This window comes from Ornithorhynchus anatinus, chromosome 9, assembly GCF_004115215.2.
Source record: "Ornithorhynchus anatinus isolate Pmale09 chromosome 9, mOrnAna1.pri.v4, whole genome shotgun sequence".
In the NCBI taxonomy this organism is placed as follows: Eukaryota; Metazoa; Chordata; class Mammalia; order Monotremata; family Ornithorhynchidae; genus Ornithorhynchus; species Ornithorhynchus anatinus.
Window position 1 is genome coordinate 34,287,706 of NC_041736.1, and position 20,337 is coordinate 34,308,042.

A 20,337-nucleotide genomic window follows, 5' to 3' on the forward strand; every position below is an offset into this window, starting at 1 on the left:
TACCATTGACTTTAAAGCACTCAATTACCTTGCCCTCTCCTACCTCACCTCTCTGCTTTCCTACTACCGGGCCGCCCACACACTTCACTCCTCTAATGCCAAGCTATTCACTGTACCTCGATCTCATCTATCTCGCCGCCGACCTCTCCCCCACATCCTGGTTCTGGCCTGGAAAGCAGACAAGTGGCGGAGCCAGGATTGGAACCTGGGCCTCCCGATTCTCAGTCAAATGCTCTTTCATGCCTAGTATACAATGCGTGCCATAATCAGTGTCTAAAATACCCTTCCAAGATGATCTCCTCTGCACTGTTGAAGCATCTTGGAAGGGAAGAGGAGATGCAGAGACCTCTGAGTAGAGTGGAACGTGGTAGGCTGGACTTATCTTAGGCATTAAGTTACTGGACATGCAAACCCAACATTGGAGATTTTAAAAAGCTTTACTATATGAGGGAAGAAGATAGCTGGAAAAGATTGAATAAACTAGATCTAAGGAAAAGTTTGGAGAGCTCGTGAGAGCTTTCCCAGGCCCAAACCTCTTTGGGCAAAGCAAATGGTTCACTCATACAATCTAAATGTACCCCTCCTGGATGAAGCAGGCAGCAGAGCCTCAACTGGGAGGAGACTTCCGTACATATTGTGCTTATGTGCTCACCTTGGGCAGGGAATGTGTCTGTTATTTTATTCTATTGTACTCTCCTAAGCGCTTAGTGCAGTGCTCTGCATACAGTAAGCATTCAATAAATACGATTGACTGACTGACTTGGGGTGATGGGGGTAATGAGCGCTTTCATTATCACGCTGCCATGGTGACCCATCCTCCTATTTCATTTTATACTCTTATGCATCCTTTTTTTTTTTTTTCAGAAAAGGTTGAATCTGAGGCATGTAAGAGAGACAGGATGAACAACCCTGCCTGGACCTGAGTAAATAAGAAAGAGAAAACAAACACTATCAGTTAGAAACCCTGTCCAGATATTTCCTTAAACAAAGGCCCTTTGGTTTTAACGGTTTGTAGATGTCCCACCCCAGGGGAACGCTCCTCAGTCTAGATTGCAAATGTCGGATAGCAGACAGAAAGAGGATTTACCATGTTTCATTTCAATAACAGACAGATTGAAAGCCTCCTGGACTGTCTTGAGGTGGAGTTTACTGTCACAGAGAAGGACCGTTCTCTTTTCTTCTTCAGCCTCATCTGCTGCAAAGGGCTTCTTTTTACATGTATCAAAAAACAACAGCAAAAAAAAAAAGCAACCCATCAGGCCAAGGTTACTTTTCTGACAGCCATTGTAGGACAGATAAAAACTCTAATGATCAATTTTTTAACCAAACAAAAGCATATCCCTGTTCCTACAGTGATGTGGGAGTTGGGAGGTAAGGCAGATATTCAGTGTGGGTTGTAATTGGATGTAGTGCCTGTGTCCCCCATTAGATTGAAGGGTCTTTTTCAGGGATGGTGTCTCCTAACATTATCCTACTCTCCCAAGTGTGTTTAATGCAGGAGGTAGGACTGGGTTTAACATTAGCACAGAGGCTTTAGGGGCTGGAGCCCTGGGCTTTTAGCTAAGGGCCTCTTTCTGTCCAAATGTAGGAGCTGTCTGTCTCCCTCTTCTCATTTAAGTCACCACAGCTACCTTCGCCTTAACACTTTTGTACATAGCCTGTATATGCTCTTAGAGCATGGGCCTGGGAGTCAGAAGGACCTGGTTTGTAGTCCCTGTTCTCTGCTACTTATGTGCTTGGGTAAGTCACTTCATTTCTCCGTGCCTCTGTTACCCTACCTGTAAAATGGGGTTGAAGACTGTGAGTCCCATGTGGGGCAGGGACTGTGACCAACCTGATTATCTTGTAGCTACCCCAGTGCTTAGTACAGTTCCTGGCACATAGTAAGTACTTACAAAGTACCATAAACAATGTAATTTATTTGTGACATTTTCCCCTGGTAGATTGAAAGATCTTTAAGAGTAGGGATCATACTCTTTCAGGCTCTTTTGTATTTTCCCAAGTGCTTATTACAATGTTCTACAAACAATAGGTGCTCAATAAATGCTATTGATGATGATGAAGCAAGCCAGGTCTGCTCTGACTGTAAAGCAGTGGCAGAAATGGGAAAATCCCCAGACTCTACCACAACACCCCAGAATGGGTAGTTTTCTTAAATATCAGGGCACCCAAATTCTTTGGACATAACCCCTCCAGAAATATTCAGCTTTTATCTCTCCTGCTGGCAGAGTGGCTTGCTAGGTATTTATCTTCCTGAGCCCAGAGAGCCCAATCTAGTTACCTCTCCCACAGTCTTCCCTCCCTCTAGACTGGAAGCTCATTGTGGGCAGGATGTGATCCAGAGGTCGGCGGCGAGATAGGTGAGATTGAGGTACAGTGAGAAGACAACGGGTCGGTAGACATATTCTCTGCCCGTCCCCTCCTTAATCATTTCTAGGTCAAGGGACCTGTCACAAATTTACGAGTGCCAGAGTGAGCCGACCCTTCCAGGGCAGGTGGCATAGCTTTTATTTCTAGAGTGAATGTTCCTAGATGGCTGGCACAGAGCTCTACACACAGCGAATGCCCAACAGATACTTTTGATGGTTATAATCTTCTTAATGTCCAGCTCAAATCCTTACTGCCACTTCAGTCCATCTCCTCTCCTTCTTCATCCAAAAGAGAAGAGCTGCTCACTGCACTTCCTACAAGCCTCGTTTTCAGTCTAAGCTCATTTATCTTAATCATTTGGAAATGGTTGCCGGCACATTTGGAAATTGTTGCAGATGTCTGGAGGCACATTTAGCCCAGAGAGCTGAGCTTAAATGTGTTAGAACACAGAAGGATGTTTCACTTAAGGGCAAAAGGCAAGCCGGCTGCCAGTAATTTCTGTTGACCTCGAACTAATTGCCAACCTGGACATTCACAGAATGACTCCAAACTACAGTCTGAATTCAATGTATATCATGGGCTAAACCAAAATAATAACAATCGTGACTTTTGTTCAGCCCTTAATACATGTCAAGCACTGTACAGGTCCCACATGAGGCTTGCAGTCCAAATAGGAGAAAGAGCAGGTATTGAATCTCCATTTAAAAATGAGGGAACCAAGGCACAGAAAAGTTAAGTGACATGCCCAAGTGCACACAGCAGGTACATGGTGGAGCTGGAATTCAAACCGAGGTCCTCTGACCTCCAGGCCCATGCTTTTTCTGCTAGGCCACACAGCTTCTCTGCTTCAAAACCACTGAGATAACTGGAGAACCTGATAAACAGGGCTGATGGATGACAATACTGCACATTCTTGGGACAACCTAATTACCTGTATCTACCCCAGCGCTTAGAACAGTGCTCTGCACATAGTAAGCACTTACCCAATGTTATTATTATTCTTGAATAATGTCAGTCAAGCTTTCTGCTTTCTGAGCTAAATAATCACAATTCCCTTTCTCTTTGTCCCAATTTTCTAACTGCCAGGAAGCTTCATTTTCATTCTCTGCTAGACATTTCTACAGCTTCTCTGCATCTTTCAGAAATTGTAGAGAGCCAAAACTAGACTTTGGGTTATCATAATGGGCTGACTAGCCACGTGCTGCTTAGCTGAGGCCATTGAGAGGTTTTTTTGGACCCCTCCGCCTCTTAGAATCTGTCTTCAGTTACAGATTCTACTTATGTTCCATAATCCATTCCACATGTTAATTACCTTTTGGCACAAACGAAGTTGTCATAATCATTTGTAATGCCCTTTGGTTCAATTTCTATTTCTACCCTCACGATGCTTTTGAATCTGGCTATCCGTCAAACGCTGTAATCAAACTTCCTGCTCTGGCCTCCCATTCCCTAGGACTGTTTTCTGTGGAAATCAGCTCAGGCATTCAACTCAATCAGAAAACTGCTCAGCTACTTTCCGAGGCCTGATCCCCTTGGCCTTTTTGAGACAATTTCCAGGAATGGTTTTCGAACTCCAGTTCCGTGAATCCTGCAAGCCAAAGCCACTCTCCCTTGTCTTCACTTCCTATTTACCGGCCATCAACTCTGTTCTCCCAGGGAGGGAGCAAATTCAGAGTTGGCCTCTTTTGTGAGCCTTCCAATCACAGCACCTCTGCTTCTTCTCTGCCCTCCTGCTCCTCCCCCCCCTCCTCCTTTCCCCTCTCCTCCTCTAAATCAAGCCTGCTTCTCCAAACCTCTCATCCACTTAGTATTTAATTGCTGTTCTAAAACCTTCCTCTTGAGTCAAGCTCATTACTGTCAGTAAGGACTTATGCCAGACAACGCGAAGGAGTCCGAAAATAAATAGCACCCCAGACGTAGTCTTCCCCTGCCAACCAGGCTCCTGAGATAAAAATGGCTGATCTCCTACCCACTTCTGCCTTAGCAGATGTGGGAGGCTGAAAGAAAGACAAGGCTTGGTGGAGGAGATATCGAGAAGGTTGGCTTGAGAGATGCCAAGAGTGCAAGCTGGGATGTAGTGAGAAAAGAATGTGGATCAATCAGTCAAACGATATTATTTATTGAGCGCTTACTATTTTTTTGTGTGTGTGGTATTTGTTAAGCACTTATTACGTGTCAGGCACTGTACTAAGCGCTGGGCTGGATGTACACAGTTTGGGTGGACATAGTCCCTGTCCCATGTGGGACTCACAATCTCAGTCTCCATTTTACACATGAGGTAACTGAGGCATAGAGAAGTGAAGTGACTTGCCCAAGGTCATACAGCAGACAAGCGGCAGATCTGGGATTAGAACCCATGTTCCTCTGACTCCCAGGTCCATGCTCTATCCACTATGCCACGCTGTTTCTCTATGTGCAGAGCACCGTACTAAGCTCTTGGGAGAGTATAATACGACAGAATTAGCCGACATGTTCCCTGCCCGAAATGAGCTTACAGTCTAGAGGGGGAGGCAAGCATCAATATAAATAAGTTATAATATGTAATTTAAATATATGTACATAACTAGTGGGGCTGGTGGGGAGGGGGAGCGAATATCCAATTCCCAAAAGTCATAGATTCAAGTGCAGAGATTTCACAGAAGGGAGAGCAAGGTAGGGAAGATAAGGCTCAATTGGAGAAGGCCTCTTGGAGGAGATGCAACCCCTTGCTGCTGAACTCTTGTTCACACCACCCCCTGCCCCAAAATAAATAGGCAGTAGAGAGCTAATTGAGTGCCTCAAAGCCAGTGCTTAGCAGCTTCTGTCTGATGTGGAATTGGCAACCACTGGAGGTTTTTTGAGGACTGGGGTTATGTGTGCAGAATGACATATTAGAAAAATGATCTGGGCAACAGAGTGAAGTCTAGGGGAGAGAGTGGAGGCAAGGAGGAAGCTGATGGCAGTCACCAAGGCTGGATGTGACAAGTTACCTGGATCTGGACTAGCAGTCAATCAGTGGTATTTCTTGAGTTCTTAACGTGTGTAAAGCACTGTAATGAGCGCTTCGGAGAGTACATTACAACAGAATTAGTGAACGTGTTCCCTGCCCATAATGAGCTTACAATTGATCCATGGTATTTATTGAACACTTACTGTACTAAGCACTATATACTAAGTACAGTATAACACTATAACAGACACATTCCTTGCCCACAATGAATTTACAGTCTAGAGGGAGAGGCAGACATTAATATAAAGTTATAAATGTTATAAATAAATTTCTAGACTGTCAACTCGGTATGGGCGGGGAATGTGTCTGTTTATTGTTATATTGTGCTCTTCCAAATGATTAGTACAGTGCTCTGCACACAGTAAGTGTTCAATAAATTTGATTGAATGAAATAAATAAGTTAAGAATATGTATAAAAGTTCTGTGGGGCTGGGAGGGGGATGAATAAAGGGAGTAAGTCAGGGCAACACAGAAGGGAGTGGGAAAAAAGGAAAAAAGGGCTTAGTCAGGGAAGGCCTCTTGGAAAAGATGTGCCTTTAATAAAGCTTTAAAGGTGGGGAGAGTAATTGTCTGTTGGTTATGAAGAGGAAGGGCGATCCAGGCCGGGGCAGGCCATGGGTGAGAGGTCGGTGGTGCGACAGACTAGATGGAGGTACAGTAAGTTAAAGACTGTGAGCCCCACGTGGGACAACCTGATTCCCCTGCGTCTACCCCAGCGCTTAGAACAGTGCTCTGCACATAGTAAGCGCTTAACAAATACCAACATTAAGTAGGCAGAGGAGTGAAGTGTGAGGGCGGGGTTGTAGTGGAAGAGTAGCAGTGAGGTGGGAGGGGGCAAGGTGACTTGAGTGCTTTAAAGCCAGTGGTAAGGAGTTTCAGTTGAGAGCATAGTAACTGTCGGGATGGAAGAGGAAAGGCAGAGACTGAAAATGTTGCAGAGGAAAAAAACCAGCAGGATTTGGCCATAGACTGAATATAGGATGGTGAATCAGAGGGAGGAATCCAGGCAGTATGGACAACAAAGCAACCAGAAAACGAGGGACAGTCTTTCTGTACAAAAATGTAGAAAGGATTGCTGGTCACACAGCAGGCTTTTCAGCCAAACTTGCACACACCACAGAAATCTCATGGGCAGCAGCTCTGTGCATATGAACAAAAAAAATATACACAGACATTTCTGAAAGCTTCCTTGGACATTGATGCCTACCTAAATTTTGGTGAAATTTCAGGGAGTTGTGTATGGACAATAACTCCTAGAGGGGTTTAATAAGAAGTTAATATAGAAAAATTGAAGCTTTGGTGGATATTGGAAAAATATGATCCCCTGGTAAAGATGGAAAAGAAGGGCAGCTAGAGGCCTGAGGAGCGGGAAAGCAACATGGCCTAGTGGAAGGAGCATGAGCCTGGGAGTCAGAGGACCTGGGTTCAAATCCCAGCTCTGTCGTTTGCCAGCAGGGTGATGTTGGGCAAGTCACTTAACTCCTCTGTGCTTCAGTTACTCATTTGTAAAATGGGGATTTCCCAGTTATTTAGACTGTGAGCCTCATTTGGGTCAGGGACTACGTCCGACTTGATTATGGAGTATCTCCCCCAGCGCTCAGTTCAGTACTTGGCACAGAGTAGGCACTTAACAAGTACCACCATTATTGTCATTATCAATATTACTGGAAAAAAACCGTGGGGGGAAAATGGCCACAGAGTTGGTGAAGAACTGAGACAAGCTAGTGACAAAGGGAGCAGGAGGAAGGGAAAGTAAAGGAACCATGAGAAAAGGAGAGGAAGGAAAGGTGACAGAACAGGACTTAAAAGAAGGCTCTGTCTACACAGCCCCATTATGTCATTAACTTGATTAATCCACTCTGGGGCCCGGACTAGGCAGTTTGAGTCTTCTACCACATAATCTGATTGAATTAATCCGTGGAATTAAGAAATCTCTACTGATTTAGTGCTGAATAATAATAATAATTGTGGTATCTGTTAAGGGCTTGCTTACTTTGTGTCAGGCAATGTATTAAGTGCTGGGGTAGATACAGGATAGTAGGGTTTGATGCTGTCCCTGTCCCATACAGGGCTCACAGTCTTAATCCCCATTTTACAGATGAGGAAACTGAGGCCCATGGAAGTGAAGTAACTTGCCCAACATCACACAGCAGACAAGTGGCGGAACCAGGATTAGAACCCAGGTCCTCTGACTCCCAGGCACATGGTCTTTCCAGTAGTCCACGCTACTTCTCTGAATAGATAAAACTAAGTAGGGTGTAAAAATTCACTGCCCAAAATAATGGAAACATTTCATTACCTGCAGGATGAAAACAAAAATTGGCTCCTATTGGAGGGTGGTTGGGACCAAGACACCTTAAAGATGCCTGGTTCTGGTGGTTCTGATAAAACCAGGTGTTTCAAGAGAGAGAGGACTTGGGGAATGGATGAATCAATTCATCAATGGTATTTATTGAGCATTTACTGAGTGCGTCATCAATGATATTTATTGAGCACTTACTGTGTGCAGAGTGCTGTACTAAGCGTTCAAAAGAGTACAACAGAAGCAAGGCATGTCAAACCCCAACCAATCAATCAGTGGTAGTTATTGAGCACTTACTCTGTGCAGGGCACTGAGCTTACAGTGACCCCTGACTCATCCTCCAGCCTGGTGTGGACGAGGGCCATGCCACAGGTTTTCAGGCCGGAGTCCGTGTCCTGCTGGCCAAAAGAGCGGCTCCCCGACCCCGGCCCAGAGTCAGATGGCTCAACATAGGAACCGATGGCACAGCCAATGGCCATGAGGCAGACTGGCATCTTTCCGTTCGAGTCCTACACCGGGCAGAAGGAGTTTGAACTTTGTCACTGGACAGTCTTACCTGAAACTTCTGTCTGAGGACAACTGGAAACCTGAGAGCTCTCCTGGGAGGGAAATTTTTGCAGCCAGCATTCTCAGGAGAGCACGAGCCAACTAATTAAAGAAGCTCACGGAGCTTCTGTTGGCGATGAGCCACAAAGCTTGGCTTTTCAGTGAATACATATGGCCCTAAATAATTCATCTCGAGGCGCGTGATTTATACACTACTATTTATAAAGTTTAAATTATTGACAAAATGGGATAAAAAGTTTTTCTCCTGCCCACACTGCATAATGCATCGGAACTATAATGTCAGGCAGATCATTTTCCAAGGGTTGGAAGGAAGTAATGATTTTTCTGGGATATTTAGAGGTCCTCAACTTAAAAGCAAAAAAAACCCAACAAACCCAAAACCCTTTTCTTTTTCATTCATATAACCCCCATACAATGGCTAGATCTACATGGGTCAGAGGGACCTTTGGGGAAGCGATGTTTCAATTAGAAAATTTCTTTTGGGGCCTGTATCTGGTGTGAATCTCCCCCTCAGCATTAGTCCGCAAGGAAATGGTTCCGAAGCCACAGGCAAATAAATCCATCCTTGAAACTACCGGGCAACTCTGACATTAGCCCTGAGAGTGTATTATGCCCCAAACTTCCCACCATTCCGTAGTAACCATGGGAGGCTCAGGTTGGTCCCCAGAGTCCGAGAAGTTGGGAACAGAAGGATGACAGCAGCCCAGAGCCCCTAGTGCCTCAAGAAGCAGTTATCAATTAAGAAGACTCCTGGACCAATCAGTCACGAAAAAGACCCCAAGATTACAGCTTACTGCCAAAACTGTGGTCTGCCCAATCTCATGGCGAAATAACTTTGAGCTGATCTCAAGCTTGCAGCAAAATATTATGTGAAATGTTTCTGTTTCCCAGTCGGCATTAGGACAGAGCAGGAGCAGGGCATGTTTGCACCATTCAAATCATGGAATCCAGGAGGTGTTTAGAAATTAGACATGGGTTTGCTCCAAGGAGACACAACTGATGTATTGAATTCTTTTCCCTTTCTTGCCTGAAGCAGAGAGGAAAAATTTAAGTGAAATCAATTTGTAAAGCATTTCTTTGGTTTTGATTGTCAGGGAGTATTCTATCAGCAAGTTCAGTGGCTGTGCCAAGTGGATTTACCCATATGCTGGAGACTCACATGCTATACAATAGACTGTACATCTGTACAAGGTTGGGACAGGAGGCAGGGAAGACGGAGCATCAGTGTTCCTCTTTCAACTTGCACAGTGTTTGGTGTATGAGTTAGAGTTCAAGTAAATCTACCTGCTTCCCGTGTTCTGGTGTTATAGCAGACTTAATCTGGTCAAAATCGGGATTTTTTTTTTTACAATTGAGACACTGCTGAAATAGCTAAAGCCTCTCTTTCAGCCATGTGTTTCTTAAATTTCCATAAAACCCTTTGAAGTGTGTTAACTTCATGGTCCTTTACCAGCCTTCCTCGAAATCTCAGGGCCAATAGCTTTGATAATAACGATGATAATAATAATTGTGGTATTTGTTAGGCACATGCTATGTGCCAAGCACTGTACTAAGCACTGGGGTAGGGTCAAGATAATCAGATTCCACATGAGACCCACAGTCTAAATAGGAGAGAGAAGGTAATGAGTCCCCATTTTGCAGACTTGGGAGCAGAGGCACAGACAAGTGACTTGCTCAAGGTCACACAGCAAGAAGCGGCAGAGCTGGGATTAGAACCCCAGGTCCACTAGGCCCTGCTGCTTTTTGCAATCCTTCTGAAGCCAAACACCACACAGTTCACCAGATTTTCTCAAGTCCAAAGTGGCTTGGGTACAGATGGGTAGGGATGAGGTAAATAAGCCCAAGCTTGGGTGGAGAAAGGAAGAAAAAATCAGAGGAGAAAGAGGGAGAGAGGAAGATAAAGAGAGAATGTCTCCAATGTCTTGGCTCCCCTGAGTTTCTCATCCCTCCTGTTCTATCCACTGTCCTTGGCCGCCCAAATGCCTCAGACAACTGTCATGTCCCCCGTTACCTACTGCTTGCTTTCTGGGAGCTCCTCACTGATGTGCTGATGCCTGGCCCCTAGAAGCTTTCCAAAATAGCGTCAGAAGCACCCTTCCCGGCAAGGGGCTAAGGAAAGGCACGTATTCTCCACACCTTTTTAGAAAAGTTTCTGGCAGTGTGGAGGTCAACAAGAAAGTGATCAGACATCCTGTCTGTATCATTTTTAAGAGCAGTGGAGACAGATCTATTTTTCTTTCATCTCTTTTTGATTTTTTTAAAACTCAAAAGCTTCAGAAGTCACTGCTCTTTAGGGATTCTTTCCATTGGGGATCTTGGAATTTCTAATCGTGTGGCAGAAATCCTCAGAGCTGCCCTCATTTTCTGAAATGCCCAGAACACTTCCAAAAGGTCTGAAGAGTTCTCTGATCCCATTAGAAGTTATTTTGGGAACTAGGAGACTTTAAAATTAATTTTGAATTGCATTCGATTTTAGCCATGTCATAGTAAATTAATGATGGAATTTACAAATAAACTCAGACTATTTCTCTTTAAAGGAAAATACTTAGGCAGGGAGGGTGGAGGGTGGTGAGCCTTTCTGTTCATGCTTATTTCCCACTAAAAACAACATACTTCTTTTTAATTTTCATGCACACGTAAATAAGAACTGTTCAGGGCTTAGCCTTTCCTCCTCTCCCCAATCTCTGAGCAACGTGTGTACAAATCCCATTAGGTGCATTCTAAGTAATGTGAGCTGCTTAGTGTTGCAGGCTCAGTCGCCCAGCCAAGAGCCACTTGAGTTTTAATCCCAGTTGTCCTCCTGATTTCTTCCTTGGCCTGTCATCAGGAATGGGCCCATTTCTAGACCAGGTTTAACCACACATAGCTGGCTCCCGGGAGCCTTCCACAGATTGATTGGTGTTGGTGGCTTTAAATATAGTAAAAGAGCTGAGCAGGGATAGGCCCGTTCCAGGGAAATTTGGTGGAAAGAGCATGGGCCTGGGGAGTCAGAAGGAGCTAGGTCCTAATCCTGGCTCTGCCACTTGTCTGCCATGTGACCTTGGGCAAGTCATTTAATTTCTCTGTGCCTTAGTTTCCTCATCTGTAAAATGGGGGTTAAGACTGTGAGCCCTTTGCAGCTGATTATCTTGTATCTACCTCAGCTTTTAGTTCAGTGCCTGATGCATAATAAGCACTTAACAAATGCCACAATTATTATTATTATCGACTTGTGAATGACCAAGGCAGGGCACTGGAGCTGGCCTAGGAGGGAAGGCTGGAGTGGGACGAGGGGGTCTGGTTAGCAAAGGTGGAGGGCTACTTCTAGACTGAACCCCCTCCTCCCCGAAATCAGCAGAGATAGTGCCCCCCATTCTTTCTCGATCTCATTCTTTTTGGGAGTTTATCCACCCCTCCGACTTCCACTACCACCTCTTTGTGGATGATTGGCAAATCTAACCTTGCCAGCCCTATCCTCTTACCTTCTCTGCAGTCTCTCACATTTCCCCCTTACCCCAGGCCCTGACTATCTGGATGTCCTGAAAGCCCCTCAAGCTCAACAGATCCCAAACTGAATTCATCATTTTCCCTCCCAAATCTTCTCTCCGATATAATTTTCCCATCACAGTTGACACCACCACCGTACTGCCATTATCTTTGACAACTGCCCCCTTTCAAACCCCAAATTCAGTCTGTCGCCAAATCCTGCCGATTCTTCTTCCACGAAATTCCCAGAATTTGCCTCTTCCTCTCCTCCCAAACTGCCATGTAAGTCCAGTCATTTGTCGTGTCCTGATTTGACTACTGCTTCAGTTGACTACTGCTTCAGCCTGTTCCCTGACTTCCCTGCTACCCGACTCGTCCCTCTGCAGTCTGTACTTTGCTTTGTTCCCAGTTCGGTTTTCTGAAACAACTTCCTTCGTCTCCCCACTCTTGGAAAAATCTCTATAATATGTGGTAAGCACTCAGTAAATACCATTGATGATGATGTCCATTCCTCTCCACATTGCAGAAACTCTTGATCACTGGCTTTAGGATGCTCAATTAGTTCTCTCCCTTCTCCTTATCCCCTCACTCCTCCTCCAGCTCATATGATCTGTTTCTCTCAAGTCAATAGATGCCTCTTTCTCACCTCACCCACCAATGACATCTTGCTCACACCCTCCCACCCCTGGAACACCTTCCCCCTTAACACCCAATAGATCATTGCTTTCCCTGTTTTCAAAGCCCTTCTGAAATCACATCTCCTCCTGGAGGCCTTCCCTGATTCATTTCTCATCTGTCTTAATCCTATATCCCTACTAACTGCCACTTCAGAAATGTCCATGTCACCTAAGCATTTTAGTACTCAAAGCACAATCTCCTAGCCCACTTATGTAGATACGTTTTACCTTCTTTCATTTCTCCCTATCTGTGATTTATTTTCGGTTCTGTCGATTGCACTACAGTGTAAGCTCTTTGAAGATGTACCTACCGAGTCTACTGTGCTCTCCCCAAGTAGGTGCTCGATAAATACATGGGTTGGTGGTTGTAGATGGGAGGTTACAGCCTTCCTTCGGTTCACTGTGTACTCCCTACTCTCTAAACTGCAGTTTTTCTTACTCAGAAATCAGCAGGGTAAGTTGGGAGTGGATTTAAGTAAGGGATAACTGACTGGCCTGTTTCTACCCTCTCACTTCCAACTAGCTCCCCTTCCTTTGGGACTAGAGACCCTGCTTTAAAGCAAGCAAGCAAGGATCATAGCAATGCTTTCTGGATTTCCCTATTTTACCTCTGTGAGGAAATTGTTGGATGGGTTGTCTGGGGGCAGGGGGTCAGGGAGGACATGCTGCACAGCCTGGATGTCTCTGCTTGTTCCTTGGAGGGTTCCCCAAAGGACCTGTTACCTGGAACGTGATGTTCACAAAAGAAGGCTCCTGGACAGAAGGGTAAATGGGGGGAAGCCTCATCCCGTCTCTAGCAAGGTCCGCGAGCTCCGAGAGGCGGTGCTTAAGTTCGGTAAAGTTGCCGCACAGGCTCTCCAGGCTTCTGACGAAGTGGCCGCCCTCTCTTGCCCCCAGGCATCTGTTGTGCTTTGGGGGGTCTGCCGTCTCGTGGATGATCCCCAACGGCAGCTTGGGAGATGCCGGCCGGCTAGGGAACCTGGTCCCCAGGGCGACTAGGGACGGGGACCGACCGAATGACTCCGATTCCAGAGGGTCCACGGCTCCAGAAGATCCACTTCCGGGTCTCTTCTCCTCAAGGTCACTCACACTTGAAGAGGGGCTCTGCTCGTTACTGGGGCTCCCGGCTTTGTCCGTGATTCGCCTCTTCATGCTAGGAGACTGGGCCAAAGGGCCACCCGTCCTCAGCAACAGCTCCCGGTCCACCAGAGCCTCTCCCCGGGACGGATTCTCGGAGAACCGCCTTCTCCCAAGAACAATCACTGAAGGGTCACAGCCGAAATGCACGTTCTGGGGGCCATGGAGCCAGGCGGGGTGCTCCTCGCCCGGTAACACCTCTTTGAACATCAGGTGAGCGAGATACTTTTCAGAGTTGGAAGCCGGCGAGGAGGCGGAGTCTAAGGATTTCTGCTTCCCCACCAAGATCAGCAACAGCTTGTCTGTAGAGAAGCAGGCCCCCTTGGGTCTTTCGTCCTTCTCCAGTTGGATTTGCCGAACACTGGGCCCGGAGGAGATGGCTATCGAACAAATCAGTATGGTGTCGCAAGCATTCGAGGCGACAGCCACGGTCTGAGCTTGGGCATCGAATGCAATTATGTCAGGGACCAGGATGCCTGGGATTCCGACTTTCCTCGTGGTAGTGACCTTCCTCTCAAAGGCTACCAGGATCAGAGAGGAGGAGCTGTGGCCAACGTCTGGGGGTTCTTCCTTGTTCCTCAGGGAAATCAGAGGGCTTGGATCGGATCGTCGATGCTTCGCTAAGATATGGACTACATCCCGTGACCCTAAAGAGGGTGTTTCCGTGAAGAGGGATTTCCTGGATTCTATGGCCTTCTTTCCCAAATCAGTAGCATATTCCTCATCCATGAGCCCAAGGGTAGGATGGCAGACCAGAGATGCTATTTCAGAGCTAGTGGTCCCATCAAAAGCAAGCCCTGCCTGAAAGCCACATGTCTTTTTAAGTGGCTCTTTGGTGGCTGCAGCAATCTGGAGACCCACGGTAGCTTCGGTAGCACAGATGTAACCTCCCACTTCGAAAATCGGGCAAAAGGAACAGGGGAGCAAGGTCTTCTGGGCGTTGTCCCAGATGTAAGAATGCAAGGCGCTGCCTATGGCCAGCACCAAGCGATTACCCTCCTTGGTCCAACAGCCACAGTGGATGAGACCGCTGGCTTTGATGTCAGCTTTCACGTTGAAGCTGTCGCGGCGAACTGAGTACATAACCGAGGCATCCCGGGTGGTCAGAATGGTCAAGATGTCTCTCTTTGGGTGCCATAGGCAGCCTTGAGGGAGCATGGGAAACGGCACTGCAGTCTCACAGGTCTGGGAGATCAGGAGTCCGTTCCTCTCAGCCGGGCTGAAACACAGCTCCCATACGGTGACGTGCTTCTTGTGCTGGACCGCGAGCAGAGCCGGGGTGTTGGCCACACCAGGAGGGCCCCAGGAGAGCCCGTGGACGTGCTCGAACTGCCCGATGACACTCGAGTCCCCCAGCATGGGCTCTCCGCTGCTCCAAGCAGACAAAGCCGTCAGGATCACTCGCTTCCCGTCGGTCCAGGCTAAGCCGTGAACTGGGTGGAGAGCTTGATTCAAGGCGTTAAGACCAGTCCGCGGAAGTTTGACCTTGCCTAGGTCCATGTCCCCCTTTGGTTTAGATACAAGAAATGATCTCCTAAGATTCATATGTGGATAGTCTCCAGACCAAAGGCACCCATCTTGCCGCTAAAATGACAGTTTCTTCAGTGCCTTGAATCGCATTAACCTTTCTTCTCTCTGAGGAGAAGTGAACCCAGTAAAGTCAGGCCCTTCACCCTGTGACTTCCTTCGCTGCCGCTGTACTGTACGTGAAAGCTGCTTTTGCTGTACTTTTCCTTTGAGGAGGCTTAATCCGCATGTGATGCCTACCAAGATTGAGCCAATTACTGGGCTCCGGGCTGACATTTTCTCAGTGTCTATTTTTACCTGTTCAGAGCTGGAGCGGGGAGAAGTGACGTGAGATTGGGAGGAGGGGGTGCCTAAAATAACGTGCCTAATACCCAAACCTGGTTAATGAAGGAGGGGTATTCTGGGTCATTAAAATGTGCTATAAAGCCACAGCATAGAATTACAGACACTTCTTACGATCAGTAGCTAAAGTCTGATGCACGGTCCATTCGAACGCTTCTCTGAGATTAGTCTCCAGTTAGCTGGGTTGATGGAGGTGTTGGTTCCTTCCACCTCTACGGGAACTAGAGGGTGAGTGAGGTGGAGAAGGGTTGCTAGAGAAGTAGCATGGCTCAGTGGAAAGGGCCCAGGCTTGGGAGTCAGAGGTCATGGTTTCGAATCCCAGCTCTGCCACTTGTCAGCTGTGTGACTGTGGGCAAGTCACTTCATTTCTCTGTGCCTCAGTTACCTCATCTGTAAAATGGGGGTGAAGACTGTGAGCCTCATGTGGGCCAACCTGATTACCCTGTATCTCAGTGCTTAGAACAGTGCTCTGCACATAGTAAGCACTTAACAAATACCAACATTATTATTAGAAGCCTGCCCAAACCCGAATTTAGGCTCAATCCAGCCCGAGCTAAACCCTCAGTGATTCCGTGCCAAGCTCTATAAATCTGACTCTGGCTCATCTTGATGTCCACTCCCAGACATGGTTGTTGGAGAGAGGTTGGCTAGGAGTTATGCAGCATTGTCATCATCATCATCATCATCAATGGCATTTATTGAGCGCTTACTGCATGCAGAGCTCTTTAAGCACTTGAGAGAGTACGATACAACAGAGTTGGAAGACACGTTCCCTGCTCATAGTCAGTCAGTGTATTTGCGTGCAGAGCACCGTACTAAGCACTTGAGAGAGTACAGTGGAACAATATAACACCCATTCTATGCCCACAATGAGCTTATGGTCTACATGGGGAGACTGACATTAGTATAAATAAATAAATAAATTACAGATATTTACATGAGCGCTGTGGAGGTGGGAGGGGGGTGAATGAAGGGAGCAAGTCAGGATGATGCAGAAGGGAGAGGGAGAAGAGGAAAGGGGGGCTTATCCAGGGAAGACCTATTGGAGGAGATGAGCCTTCAATAAGGCTTTGAAGTGGGGGAAAGTAAATGTCCATTGGATTTGCAGAGGGAGGGTGTTCCAGGCCAGAGGCGGGCTGTGGAGAGGTCGGCGGTGAGCTGTGCTTGTACATAGATTCATCCGTGCCCAGGTGTTCCGGATTTGTGCCTGGAATTAGTAGTCCCGGGATTGCGCATGGCATTTCTGGTCATTGAACACCCACACTTGGTCAGGTGGGAATATGTGTGGGAGTAGAGGGTGTGTCTGAGTGTAAGGGTATCAGTATGTCTCCCTGTCTCTTTCTGATCCACTCCATCTCTGCCATCCCCCACGTCTGTCTAATCCTCTTCATTCACCTCATGACTGCACCCCAACTTGGGACATGAGTCTTTCTGCCAGAGGAAGAGCAAATATTTTTCTTATTTGGGTCCTCCCTGACTCAAATGGCCAAGAGCCCAGTTGTGGTTTTTATCTCTGCAAACCCAGTGTTTCTTTTCATCGTGTCTAGGTGTCACGGTATCCAGGCACCAACATCACCGGGCTCATTGCTAACAGTCGGTAAATCTAGGGTGGGCTGGTGATTTAGTTTCTACCTCTAGCAACTGGCTCAGGATTTCTGTGGGACTTCGGACAACTCTTGTATTCTTTCTGCTTTTTCTAGCTGTATAGAGATAGCAATGTGGAACAAGGTCATGAACTGACATCTCAGCGTGGCTTAGTGGAAAGAGCACGGGCTTGGGAGTCAGAGATTGTGGGTTTGAATCCGCCTCTGCCACTTGTCAGCTATGTGACTTTGGGAAAGTCACTTAACTTCTCTGTGCCTCAGTGACCTCATCTGTAAAATGGGAACTAAGACTGTGAGCCCCACGTGGGACAACCTGATTATCTTGTATCTACCCTAGTGCTTAGAACAGTGCTTGGCACATAGCAAACGCTTAACAAATGCCATCATTATTATTATGAGAAGCAGCGTGGCTTAGTGGAAAGAGCACGGGCTGGGGAGTCAGAGGTCGTGGGTTCTAATCCCAACTCCGCCACTTGTCTGCTGTGTGACCTTGGGCAAGTCACTTAACTTCTCTGTGCCTCAGTGAGCTCATCTGTAAAAATGGGGATTAAAAAAATGTGAGCCCCACGTGGGACAATCTGATTACCCTGTATCTACCCCAGCGCTTAGAACAATGCTCTGCACATAGTAAGCGCTTAGCAAATACCATAATTATTATTATTATCTCTAGCTAAACTCACAGAAAAATGTGGCATTTCCCTCCTAAAACCAGTCATCCTCTTTACTTTTTTTACCTCTCTCCATTCATTCACTCATTCACTCAATAATATTTATTGAGCGCTTAGTGTATACAGAGCACCGTACTAAGCGCTTAGGAGAGTACAATACAACAATAAACAGACATTCTGAGCCCCAGTCTGCCATGCTCATGAATCCCGGTTAGCACTGCGAGTCAGCTAGCTAGCCACGAGGGGAAGGGGTGAGAGAATGAGGATGACTACTTGTTGAGCGCTTGTTTTTTTTAAATGGTATTCGCCAAGTGCTTACTATGTGCCTAACACTGTTCTAAGCGCTTACCTTGTGCAGAGCCCTCTTAAAACCAACATCCTCGTTATCCCAGAAGCTTACAATTTGGCATGATCTTCCCTACCTTTCAACTTTCACATACTATCAAGAGCTACAGCTTGCTGATCTTTCCTTCATAACATTTCTCAGATTCACCACTTCGTATCGCAGGTCAAGTACTGCATCAGTCTCCTCCCAGATCTCCCTGCCTCCTGCCGCTCCTCAAACAGCGCTAAGAACAGTGCTTTGCATATAGTAAGTGCTTAACAAATGCCATCATTATTATTCCAGTTGTTTGGCTTTTTTTGTCTTAATGACATTTTTTAAGTGATTACTATGTATCAGAACAGTGCTTAGCACCTAGTAAGCGCTTAATAAATACCATCGTTATTATTAGCAGGCACCGTTCTGAGCACTGGGGCAGGTTCAAGGTATTCAGGTCGGACACAGTCCCTGTCCCACATGCGGCTTCCAATCTAAGTAGGTGGGGGAACAGATATTGAATCCCCATTTTGCAGTAGGAGAAACTGAGGCACAGAGAAATTAAATGACTTGTTCAAGGCTACATGACGGGCAAGTGGTGGAGCCAAGATTGGAACCCAGGTCCTCTGGCTCCCAGGCCCGTGCTTTATCCACCCGGCCCGGTTTGCTTCCCGTACTGCGTACTGCCTCACAGATCATCTCACACCTTCACTTGGTGTGCATCTCTCCACTCTTCAGAAACCCCCAGTGGCTTTCCATCTCCTTCCAAATCAAGCAGGAAAGCCATACCACTGGCTTCAAGTCTCTTGCCCAGTTCTCCATTTTGCATATCAGCTCTATTGACCCACTGGGCTCCAGCTCATCTTCACCCCTCCCAGACTCATCCTCTAAGTGTTCCTTATTCTCATTGCTCTGCTCATACTGCTCCCCCAGCATGGAACTCCCTCCCCATAAAAATCCACCGGACCACCCCTCTCCCTGCCTTCAAAGCCCTCCTAAAATCCCACCTCCTTCAAGATGATTTCCCAATTAAGTCAATATTGAACCTTAGCACGTGTGTATTTTATTCCTAGCCTCAATATATATATATATAGAGAGAGGGAGATTGATATAGATATACATATATTTATCTGTACATTCAGTTATTAGTTTAGTTGTTTTGTCCTAATGAATTTGTACTGCTTTGTGCTTTATCCTTGTGTAAATAGATTTTGTCTCACCTCCTATTAAATTCTAAGCTCCATGAGGGCAGGGGGCGTGTAACTTGCTACTGTTGTACTCTCCCAAGAGTTCAGTACAGTACCTGGCACTTAATAAGCCTTCATTAAATGCATTGATTGCTTGGTTTCTTTAGCTTTTCCATGACAAGAAGGGAATTTTTTAATCACAAATTTTAAGGGGGAAATAAGCCAACCCCCCAAAATTGCATTTAAAAGTCGTGATTTTTTTTGTGGCATTTGTGAAGTGCCTTTTATGTGTCAAATACCATTCTCAGCACTGGGGAAGGTATAAGTTAATTAGTCCTTCTTCTGCATGGGGCTTACAGTCTAAGTAGGAGGAAGAATGGGTATTTAATTCCTATTTTATAGTTGAGAAAAGTGAGGCACAGAGAAGTTAAGTGACTTGCCCAGAGGTCACGAAGCAGGCCACAGGCAGAGCCGAGATTAGAACCCAGGTCCTCTGACTCCTGGCCTTTCCACTTGCCCTGCTGCTTATTACGCTGTTGGAGCTACACCGTGAGCTCGCTGTGGCCAGGGATTGTCACTATATTGCTGTATTGTACTGTTCCACTGTATCGTACAGTGCTCTGCACACAGTAAGTGCTCAGTAAATACCTTTGAATGACTGAATGAATGAAGCTAAATATTTCTGAATAGATTTGAACCATTTGGCACATGGTGGGGAGAGCAGGGCCAAAGCAAGTGGAGAAGCAATATTGCAGTTTGACAGGACTTGGATTCCTAACCTGTCCAGCAAGGGTAGCCAGTTGATCAATTAGACGACTCACCAGCCTTGCTAAGTTGATTATGGGAAGTTGAAGGGTTGGGCTAGCCACCAGAACGTGCTTGTACTGTTCTGACACGTACAGCACGGTACAAAGAAATGTCCTGAAACTACTAATGGAGAAAAGTCATTAGAGTCTAACTCAAAGGCCGTGGGATTAAAGTAAAGTGTATTCTCTGCTTGGTGCCAAGATGTTGGGACTGGTGAAATGCGAACATATGCTTGTTTCAATAGGAATAGCAAACTAGACCAAGAACATTCCTTTGCATCTTTGGAGATGTGTTTTTATTCAGCTGGGCACAGAAGAGAAGCCGCCTGGCCTAATGGATAGAGGACGAGCCTGGGCGTCAGAAGGACCTAGCTTCT

The 20,337-nt window shown here is 46.3% G+C and overlaps 1 protein-coding gene across 1 annotated transcript; it reads right to left on the reverse strand.

Moving 5' to 3' along the window:
- Positions 1-1,040: 1,040 nt before the first annotated feature.
- On the reverse strand, positions 1,041-15,151 carry LOC100078573 (WD repeat and coiled-coil-containing protein-like). Its single transcript, XM_029072388.2, has 2 exons — positions 13,094-15,151; positions 1,041-1,208 (listed from the first exon to the last, which is right to left on the reverse strand). Exons 1-2 carry the CDS (start codon positions 15,050-15,052, stop codon positions 1,041-1,043), a joined length of 2,127 nt encoding a protein of 708 aa, XP_028928221.2. The 5' UTR covers positions 15,053-15,151.
- Between the last annotated feature and the right edge of the window lie 5,186 nt (positions 15,152-20,337).